Raw genomic sequence first — 11,479 nt, forward strand, 5'->3', positions numbered from 1 at the left:
GTTGTCTATGAAAGCTTGTTAGGTACTTATTGTGTCTAATATCACGTCCTACATGGTTTTGGACTTTTGTCCTATTTATTGTTATGAGTTTCTGTTTTCTCTTTTGTCGCGTTCTTTAGGGAAAAAAAGTATTCCATTTGTTTTTTCGTTTTTGACAAGTTGAAGTCTTTTGCTTAAATATATATTGTTAGTGGCTAGTATTAATCTATTATACTGGTGTTTCTCTTGTTGGATTTAAGGGGTAAGATAGATGTTACAATATTGAATGATAGTTTTTTTATTTGATATTATATATAGTGTTTTCCTTTGTTGGATTAAAGGGGCAAGATACCGATTATAATATTGAATAATAATTTATTGAGTTTTATTATTTTTAATAGATTATTGTATTATGGTATAGCCCCTTACGTTGGGTGGGACAGACTAATTGTTCAACGAATCAAGATGACTTGATTTTTCAAAAAGAAACGAGTCGACACCTAAACATTATTTTTGCTTTTTTTTTTCTTACATAATATTTGAATATTATTACAAAAGTATCTTATTCTAATAAATAAATATGTTTTTTTATCGTATGTCATATTCTTATTCATTTTACTGCAAATTATTTTCGGGTTATTTAAATTTTTTTTCCACATGTTATTTTATTGTTTTTTTCTATTTTATTAAATTTCACATAATATTTAAAATTGTAATAAATGTAATAATAAATGCATATCAATTTCATTAACTAACTTTTGTAACGTCCCAAAAATTTCAACAAATTTTAAACTTTTCAAAACGATCATTTTACTAATAAAATACTTACAAAAGTAGTGTTTTCAACACTAACTGAAAATCAGAGTTTCCCAATATCCAATTTATTGTAAAACCAAGGATGTGTATGGTCATGCCTCCGCATTGCCACTTTGATCATATGAGGAACCTGAAACCATAAAAAATATATATATATAAAAAAAATAAAAAATAAAAAATAAAAAATAAAAACTGTAAGCACAAAGCTTAGTGAGTTTCCCCCAAAATAACCCCACGCAAAACAAGCATAAACATAAATACTCATGCCTAGCCCAATCAGCCTCAAGCTGGAATACAAGGCATGTCCACGATGAGTCCAGTCATCCTCAGGATTGAATACCCTCGTATCATAAGCATATTGGCCCAATCAGCCTCGGGCTGAAATACCAATATGTCGAGTCCAATCAACCATCGGGTTGGAATACCTAGGGTTTATTGGCCTATCGTCTCAACCCTACCGCTCCTCCCGAGCCTCCGTGCCTACGGCCTACAGCCGACCCGCACCGGATATCTTAGCCTACCGCACAAAGCAGGACCACCTCAACCCAACCAAACACAATATGTCGACATATAAACAATCATGATCAAGTAGGTACATAATACAGGCAAACAATAATCATACAGCTCACTATTGCCTACTAATCCTCTCACAACATACAGTCCCACTACCAGCTAACCCCCATATAATGCATAACCATAAGTAACCGGAGGTGAGATAGCCATCCGAACAGATAGTGCTACTCTAGAGCCACAACCAAACGAGGAACATGCAAGAGATCATTGACCAAGAGTTCTCAGGCTATCCTACATAACCACCGACAATCCCTAAGGGCACACCATAGATGATAACCAGCAAGCACAGATAACATACAGTTCTACAAGTTATTACCACAAAGCAACAGACTCCATACCAGGAGACAGATCTAACTGATCACTACAACATATCAGCATACTCAATACCAGAGCACATATCTAATGGATCACTATAGCATTATATCATACTAAATATTAACAATCCAAGGAATGCATAACCGTGTATACTCAGAGGTGAGATAGTTACCCGGATAGGTGATCCTACTCTAAAACCACAACCAGATAAGGAACAGGTAAGAGAGCTTAGATCAATAGTCCTCAGTCTATCCTACATTACTATATACAATCCCTAAGTTATCCCTCTACTAGCAGATAATCAATACTAGTGGGACAACATTGGTGCATTCGACCCACGGGTACAGTGAGGCGAAACTCACCTTGATGTGCGTGTAGAAACCACTGTAGCAATGAAGGACTCTACCAGCTTCAACTCAATTCCAATCACCTATAGGAAGATACTTGAGTCAATACCTGATCACAGGTCATAGTCACATGCAACAGTGGCTACTTCACATGAAATTTCGAATGACGATTAGGGTTAAGTAAGAACACTTAACCCATTAAGGATTTAATCACTTAAGGGTATGATTGATTAATGTTTGACTTAGTCATTTTCGGTTGAAATAATAATCTAGTCAACAGCCCAAATACGTGCCCGATTATTGCCCAAAATAAAGCTCCTCGATTCTATGGTTTCTACATAAAACTAAGGTTAGTATTCCTCACTAAACCCATTAAGGACTTAATCCATTAACTCCAATATATCATCAAGTTAATTGTGAGGAATTATTAAGTTATTATTATAGGTTTAATTAATAGTTTTAACACGGGTCCCGATCAACTCCAAAATTAGGGTTTTCTAAACCCTAATTAGGGTTTCCAACTCCTAAAGTTGAATGATTATCTAATTAAATAAATATATAATTAATAAATTGGGCATCACCCACTGCCACCTTGGGCAGTGGTGGTCGGGGCGGTCCATGGCGGCAGCCACCCACACATGACGACAGTTTGAGTAATAGTTCCAACAATCCCACACCCACACCCACATACTAGCACCAAAAGAATAAAAAGGTCCAACACAACAACCAAAAAAATAGTGGTTGGCGGCGGAGGTAGCAGCCACCACCTCACGGTGGTGGTGGTGGTTTTTCTTCAGTCTCCGTTCAAGCAACACCCACAAATAACATCCAACGGAAATAAACACATACACACACACAAACACACACATCCACCTCACACGGTGGCTGGTGTTGGCAGAAAGGCAACACACGATGACAACCACCATGGCTGGCTGCCATGGTGGCTCTAAACGTTTTCCGGCCAACCCAAAAGCACACATGCCACACGAACTTGAAGCAGCAACACACATGTACTCACGTGAAACACGAACACGACAGCCCTTCGGGGTGGCAAACGATGACTGGAGCAGCGGAAGGAGGGTCATCGAGCGGCGGCGATAGCGGGCTAGCTGGTTGTCGTCGGTTCCATGCACGAAAGAAAGAGAAGGATTCACAGAAGACCATGCCCTCTCCGATGAAATGGATGCAACAGTAACGTCCCGTAATGTCCAACTTCGATTCCCTGGCTTCTCTTCTCATCAGAAGTGACAGCAGCGACATCAGCAAGGCGGTGGTTGCTCGACAGTTCACAACAGCGGCAAGGGGTTGACAGCGTTGACTATTAATGGTGATTGATGAAGCAGTAGCGCCTGGAGGCTGTCCTCCACTCCTTGTAGGTCTCGGGCTCTTCCGTTGGGGGGGGGGGGGGGGAGGAGGAGGTCGACGGTGGTGGTCACGTGGTAGTCTTTGTGGGACTAAGAGGTAGCAGCTAGAGGATGGGAGGTATATGGGTGGCGACTGCATCTTTTTCATTGGGTTAGGGTTTGTGCAAAGCTTTTAAACGAGACAAGAGATGGGAGGTGACATGTCTTAGTCCCGTCTCCACATATCAAACTTATTGCATTTCAACACTTTCAGTCCCTCCATCCCCTTTCTTTTTGAATTAAGTCCATATTTTACTCTTTAGCCCCTGCTTTAAAAAAACTATTCAATACAAGTCCACATATTCCCATTTAACCCTCAACATCCAGAAAATATAACTTTTAACTCTTGAGGCTAATACTGATAAATTATTATGGATTTAAGGCTAAAAAATAAAATATAATATACATCTCGAGGTTTTATGGATTATTTATTTATTTATTTTTATTATAGTTATTAATTATTTCTTATTTATTAAATTTTAAACAGAATGTTACAACTTTTCCTTCTAATTTCTAAATTTCTAAATTAAAACCTCATCAATTTCCTTTATTTATCTACCTAAATTATTTATTTAAAATTAAAAGAAAAAATACTTTAGCTTTAAGAGTTCAATATTTTTCTTATTTTCTTATAAATTTAAACTTTTCAAATGTTTTTGATTTTATATTTAATTTTTGTTTTAAATGAACTCATGTAATGCATGGGTGTTACACCTAGTTTTTAATTAAACAAATCTGAAAGTCACAATACTTTTAATAATTTTAAATCAAATGAAGAAGACTAAATTGCACAAATGGTCAATGTGTTTGCTTTAAACTGTCAATTTGATCCAAAAAAGTTTGGACTATCACCACAGGACCAAAGTTTTCATTTTATTACGAGTTTGGTCTAAAATTCTCAAAACTTTTTTTAAAGACAGATTTTCCCTTGGTATTTTGCCTTTTTCCTTTTTCTTTTTAATTATTTTACAAATTTTCTATTATGGTCATTTATATTTTTTATTAATGAAATTGAAAAAAGATACGAGCCTCTCTCTCTCTCTCTTTCTCTCTCTAGTACATATCTTCATCTAATTTTCATATAGAGAAAATATCACCACCACCACCACCGACCGGAGTTATAAACACCACCATGACCACCGTTCATACTGAAACACCCCAAAATTCAACCCAAAATTTTCAATTAAAACTTTAAGTATTTATTGAAATCACAATTGCAAGATCTTAAAACATTTATCAGAGTATCATTAAAAGTTATCAAATACACAAGTCCCCCATTGATGCGATGCAATTGAACCGTGCCTCTCCTTTAATATAAGAAAACCTGAAACATGCAAACCGTAAATTGTAAGCACAAATCTTCATTGAGGTTTTAGGTGGTATCCAAATCTATTATCTGAAGAAGACGATGTCGTCCTCCCTCTCAAACAACGAAGACGATGTCGCATTCCCCCAACGGACCACCCTTCGTCTTCTCCATTTCATAGATCTGTTCACTAATGTTCAACGATGAAGAGAGAGAAAGAATGGGAACCCTTTGTCTTCTCGAGTTTCTAGCTCCAATCTATGTCTGTCTTTATGCCTCTCCGACTGTTTCTCTTCATCTCCCTTCTACCGCCTTTAGGAGGTGGTGGAAGTGCTACCGGCAATATCCTTGGTGGTGGTGGTGGTTGTGCATTGATAAATAAACTTGATAAAAACAAAAAGGCAGATAACGAAGGAGGGGTGGGGAGGGGTGTTTAAATTTATTTTTTTTAATTTATTTTAATAACTAAACTTAATAAAAAATGAAAAAAGAAAACACCAAGGGTAAATTTGTCATTATAGATATTTTCAAAATATTTTGGATTAAATTCGTAACAAAATAAAAACTTTGGACCTTTGGTGTTAGTCTAAATCATCTGAACCATTTGTGTAGTTTAGTCTTTACTAATATCATATATGGATCGAAACAATCTCTAAATATCGGCTCATATATTCATATATAAGTAAATATATATATATATATATATATATATATATATATATATATATATATATATATATATATATATATAGATAATTTATTTATAACCGCTTAATTGAGCAAAATTAAAATTTTAACTAAAATAAAAAGGAGAAATATCATATTAACCCAACGAACTTGCTATGTTTGTTTTAAAATATCACTTAATTATTTTTTGTAGTTTAAGGAAATGAAGTCCATTTTAAATGGTTCAACAGATCATTCATTTAAATATGTTGTTACCCCTCTTAGTTGACACCCGGTTGTCAATGCTTATGTCCATGTGGCTATGAGATGGTGTCCACATGGACTTTAACCATGAAAAGTCCACCACCCTTGACCTTAAGAGTTCTCAACCCCAATCTATGAAATGCATCTCTTTCCTCCACAAATCCAAGTCTTTGACGAGCTTAATCACATGCATAAATGTCGATTCCACTTATTTTTGCACCGATCATATATCCAACAAGTTTTGTGAACTTACCCTGCTCAGTCGCGTCAATGAACCATCATTCCCTTCATCGAGCAACTCTTTGGGAGACACGTCGTTGTATAATCGTGGATCCGAGCACATGAAGATACGTTGCCCCTTATGAGAAACGTAGTTGTTGGACATTATGTTGTAGTTGTTGGACATTATATTGTCAGACCTACTCACTGTAGTGGACGATTTCATGTTCTGAAATCTCACCCATCAAACCTACAACTAAATGTGATCGATCAAACACACTGTTTCATACTATTCTTCCAAAAATGGCAAAAGCTTCAAACTTTGCTTGATTATGTGTCCATCAAACATTTTTTACTGGAACAGCAAAGATGTGCTTTAGCGACTTTGATAGCTATTTTTGTTATTTGAGTTTTTTTTTACTATTATAAGTAATAACAGTTTTGACTATATTTGTAATTTTCTCTTAAAAATATTGCTGAAAATAATGTTACTCTTTTAAAACAAATGAAAGAATGATTTTTAAAATGAATTTTTTTTACTTTATATTTTTTGTATGTTACATGCTACCATGAAATAAAATAGACGTCCCTGGGTTAACACTATAAATTTCCAATTAAAAAGAAAGATTTTGATTTATTTAAAATGAATTTTTTTACTTTATATTTTTTGTATGTTACATGCTACCATGAAATTAAATATTCCCTTAATGCTTGATATTTATTAATCCCAAAAATAATGCTTATTAAAAGATATTATAAATTAATAATCTATACCTTAGACCATTAATTTACAAACTCTTAACCCTGGACAAATAAAGACCGAACCGGGCAGACCATCAGCCCAATTTTGGTTCTTGGCTAGCCAAATTCGGCCTGGACTCTTTTCAAACCCCAGTAAGAAGTCCTCCAAACAAGATATCTTATTTGGTAAAAGATTTCAATATGTTAAATAAACAAGTAGACACGACATGAAATTAAACCTGTGAGGTTGGTGTCAAACTTTTTCAAGCTGTCATGACATGACATGTTTACCAGGTCTACTTACCCACAACATGAGCCTCCCTCCCTCCACAGGTTACAACTGACATGATCTTTTCAAGTGACAAAATCTCTTGATAAAAAACATGTCAACATTCTTAAAAAACCAACACATTCAACTTCACCCAATTTATGACATTTTTCCTAAAACAAGACAAATTTTACAAACCGGGGATCGGGAATTGAGTTGTGAGTGCCTCAACTCTCTTTCTCAGATCCGAAACTTGAGCAGTGAAACCAAAATCCGAAGAAGCTAAATACTTGATAAAATCTTGTACCTTTGATCCACTAGTCACAGCCTGTTTTATCTCACGTGTAAGTTGCACCCCTTCGTGAATAAACTCAGCAATATAAACAAATTCCTTTTCCGTCAACCCACGGGTCGTCATAGCTGGCGACCCGATCCGTATGCCACCTGGCACTAGTGCGCTTTTGTCACCTACAACATTTAACATTTAAATCAAAACAGTGTTAGTACAAAGGCTCAATTTTTTTTTCTTTTACGCCCCAGGGGTTGTTTTGTAAATAAGATCAAAGTTTGAGGGGGAAATAAAAAAAAAAAAAAAAGAGACTTGAACTATACCAGGTACAGAGTTCTTGTTCAAGGTGATGGAAGCCATGTCCAGAATTTTCTCTACCCTAGCACCATCAAGACCCTGCATTTATTCAATTTGGGTTAGGGTTAGGGTTAAATTCTTTCTATTACATTTTTGTACTTTTTTTTCTTATTAAAAATTCTGTCCAATTGCAACATTGTAATTTCGATTTTTTGGATAAAAACTTCAAAGTGAAATTAAAGTAGGATGCTATAATAAGCAATATCTTAGATTTTCAATTGTAGTTATGAGGAATAGAACTAATCCAGTAAACTATATATGGATGGGGGTGTTTCTTTTTGACCTCATTTATTATTATTTTGAAAGAAAAAAGTAACTTACTAATGGCCTGAGATCCACAAGAACCAAGTGGTTATCACTTCCACCAGAAACCAATGTGTACCCCAACTCCATCAATCTTTTAGCAAGAGCTCGACAATTAGAAACAACCTGCAACCCCATGTTATGTTACGTTATGTTATTAAAAAGATTATTAAAAAAAAAAAAAGAGAAAATGTAAAGAAAAAGACCTGGTTCTGGTAGGCCTTGAACTCTGGAGACTGAGCATGCTTAAGGCAAACTGCAAGTCCTCCTATTGTATGGTTATGTGGACCACCCTGTTATGATATCAAGTTTTTTTTTAATTATTAAAACAAATAAATAAAAACAGATTGAGAAACTAGTGGAACTAACTAACCTGCAAACCTGGGAAAACAGCATTGTTGATGGCGGATTCTAATTCGATGCCTAAAACAGGATCTTTCTTGAAGAATATCATGCCGCCTCTAGGCCCTCTCAGAGACTGGAAACATGATGGAATGGAATGGAATAAGTAAGGTAATAATAGAATGGAATGGAATAAGCAATTTTTATATGATGTGTAAGAGCAAAACATACTTTGACCATAAAACTAGGAATTTTTTATCAACTCAGTCAGAAGCAATGCAATATTACAATTACCTACCTTGTGTGTTGTGGTAGTGACAATATCACAATAATCAAAAGGATTCCCAACCACAGAAGCAGCAACAAGTCCACTAATATGAGCCATATCCATCATCAGAAAAGCACCAACACTATCTGCAATCTTTTCAAGTGCAACAATCATACATGTCATTATTATATAAGAAAGAAAGAAAAAAAACAACAATACTCAATATTTTAAAGTCAACATTCAAAAAAGGTATACCTTTCTCATACGAGGATAGTCAAAATCTCGGGGATAAGCACTAGCACCAGCAATTATAAGTTTTGGTCTAAATAAGGTAGCAGTTTTCTCAAGCATCTCATAATCAACCAGACCTATCATATGGAAAATAAAAAGAGTAAACATTACATTAATATAAAAAATAGTATATTTTGTTGGAAAAAGAAAGATAGACAGATTATAACACCTGTAGATTCATCAAGACGATAAGGCATAGATTCAAAATATATGGATGTTCCTGAAACCCGTCTTTTTGGTGTCATGAATCCATGAGACAGGTGTCCTCCATGAGGCAAGTCCAGCCCCTGAGTTTTTTTTTTTTTAAAAAAAAAAAACTAATTAAAACCAATATCCATCTCCATATAATATTAAAAAATAAAAAAATACACACCATTATACGATCATGAGGCTTCAGAATGGCTGTATAGACCTCAAAATTAGCAGGGGAACCAGATAATGGTTGAACATTTACACCCCATTTTTGTTCATCCAAGTGAAATGCTGCTAATGCTCTCTTTTGGCAAAGAGTTTCTAGTTCATCAATGTGCTCGTTTCCACCATAGTATCTGCAAATTAATGTATTTTATAAACAATTAAACATTATTAGAAAAATAATAATAATAAGCTATTTATAAATTGACCTTTTTCCAGGAAGCCCTTCAGAATATTTGTTTGTAAGGCAAGAGCCAACTGCTTCCATAACAGCTCTGGATGTGAAGTTTTCTGATGCAATAAGCTCCAAGCTTCTAAACTGACGTTGCTTTTCATTGTATATTATTGCACTAACTTCAGGGTCAACATTACTCAGTTCATGGTCAACAAACCCATTTCCATCACCTATACAAGTCAAATTTCAACTCAACAACATTATTATTATAAACAGATATATTCCATCAACATTAAAATCGTTCAAGATTGAGAAATTTTAGTCAGTTACAAAATATCTCTCGCAATTTTAGTCTGTATTTGAGATTTTTTCAGGTTTTTTATAAATACTTGTTATTTACTTATTACACAATTATTTTGTTAGATTAGGCCACTGCACCTCCCTTCTTCATGCCAGTGGAATAATTCAAATGACGACAAAAATGGTTAGACTAAACTCAGGAACCAAAAATTTAATTTGCTAATAAATTACTTTTTGGTCCCTGGGTTTCGCTTATCTTTGCAATTTGGTCACCTCTTGTAATTTTGGTTCTTATTTGAGGTTTTGGTCACTGTTCCAAGTAAGACGAAAATTGCACAAATCAGCTAAACTCGGGGGGACAAAATTGTAATTTACTCAATATCTGTTGATCTAGATATTTCTTGCAACAGCTTCTACCAATTTTGTTAAAGAGCTTCCTTTGATATCCTCAACTACTTCAAATATTTACTTTTATATATTTTGATTTATAATCTATTATAGCTAATTATTAATTTATTTGAAATCTTATATAAATATCACTATATATCTCTTCTTTAGGTGGGGCCTGCCCTTCTGTCTTATCATCATAACATGTCTGTAAACAACTAAAAGGTTATGACTAATTACCTCCTTCAAGAACTGTGATTGGGACAGAAGTAGTGGATGGCTTTCCAGTAACCAAGCTACCTTCAATTTTAGATAATTTACATGGCTTGAGTGATCCAAGATTCAGCTGATGTGGAAACTTAGTGAAACCATGTCTTTTTGGGAGGAATGTTGATTCCTTAATCCATACAGGCTGTTGAAGGGAACCCATGATAGCTCCAGAGCATGTATTCATACTGCTTAACATATAATGAATCACAATAGAAAGCCACATTAAGAGGAGTTACTAATTTTAAAGATTCATACGCATAGTTTAAGTGTATGCAAAATAAATAAGCAAAATACTAATCACCTAAGCATTACAAGTTTACAGCTTGTTTGATCTTATGAAACACACACAGAAGGGTAACGAGTGTTTGGAATTTTGATAGTTTGGACAAAAGTAATTGTTTTGGGTCAAAATAATCAGATACGGATATATGTATGTCAGAAGTAATTGTTTTGGGTCAAAATAATCAGATACTAACAAAATTTCCTCACACTCCATAGAATCTCGATTGTAGATAAGGAAGTATACAAACGATTCCAACCAAAACCTAACAAAAAGAGGCATAAATGTGAAAACAAACAACATTGGTGCATGCTATCGGCGCAAACTAACAAAGAAATGAAACATGTTTACAGAAACTACAGACATCAAAGCGCAAAGCTACCTTCGAAACCAATTCAGAAAACAGTGTTCGTTTAACGCATGCATGTGAGTACCAAATGAGCGAACGACAACAGATTGAGTAGAAAAATACCTGCGCTTGTATATTTATATGTTATCCGATGGAAATTTGACTTCGATAAACAGATGGTGAAGTTTGTGGCGAAAGAGTAGAGGCGAAGGAGCGAGGGTTTGCTGCTGGCTGCTGAGGCGAGTGAAGACTCGAGAGTAATGCAGCGAAATATCAAACCGCTTATATAAGCGATTGAGCGTGACCGGGTGAGGGAGGCTAGGGCAAAGACAATCGAACAAAATTCTTTGAGAAGTCCCGCTCAAAGGCTCATCTATGTTCCTTTTTATTTTATTTTTTAATATTTAATATACTAATAATTAATAAAAAATATTATTATATACAGTGCGTTTGTGGTTTTTTTATGGCTTTTGAAAATTAATAATTGCACAATACCATTTTGAAAAACATAAAACCTCACCTTCTACTTTCTTTGCGGTTGTGGTTGATAAGGTTTA

General features: G+C 34.8%; 1 protein-coding gene and 1 long non-coding RNA gene across 2 annotated transcripts; both read right to left on the bottom strand.

Moving 5' to 3' along the window:
• Positions 1 to 4,597: 4,597 nt before the first annotated feature.
• Positions 4,598 to 6,234, bottom strand: LOC144998283 (uncharacterized). The gene is made up of 2 exons (XR_013660227.1): positions 5,923 to 6,234; positions 4,598 to 4,757 (listed from the first exon to the last, which is right to left on the bottom strand). It is a non-coding gene; the product is annotated as an uncharacterized LOC144998283 (long non-coding RNA).
• Positions 6,235 to 6,857: 623 nt separating this feature from the next.
• Positions 6,858 to 11,263, bottom strand: LOC145047967 (serine hydroxymethyltransferase 3, chloroplastic-like). The gene is made up of 12 exons (XM_078996341.1): positions 11,046 to 11,263; positions 10,264 to 10,478; positions 9,371 to 9,566; positions 9,121 to 9,295; positions 8,917 to 9,034; positions 8,712 to 8,824; positions 8,487 to 8,609; positions 8,220 to 8,324; positions 8,053 to 8,139; positions 7,865 to 7,972; positions 7,510 to 7,582; positions 6,858 to 7,365 (listed from the first exon to the last, which is right to left on the bottom strand). Exons 2-12 carry the CDS (start codon positions 10,475 to 10,477, stop codon positions 7,088 to 7,090), a joined length of 1,590 nt encoding a protein of 529 aa, XP_078852467.1. The 5' UTR covers position 10,478; positions 11,046 to 11,263; the 3' UTR covers positions 6,858 to 7,087.
• Positions 11,264 to 11,479: the final 216 nt, after the last annotated feature.

This window comes from Lactuca saligna, chromosome 5 (assembly GCF_052625555.1).
Source record: "Lactuca saligna cultivar CGN05327 chromosome 5, ASM5262555v1, whole genome shotgun sequence".
NCBI lineage: Eukaryota > Viridiplantae > Streptophyta > Magnoliopsida > Asterales > Asteraceae > Lactuca > Lactuca saligna.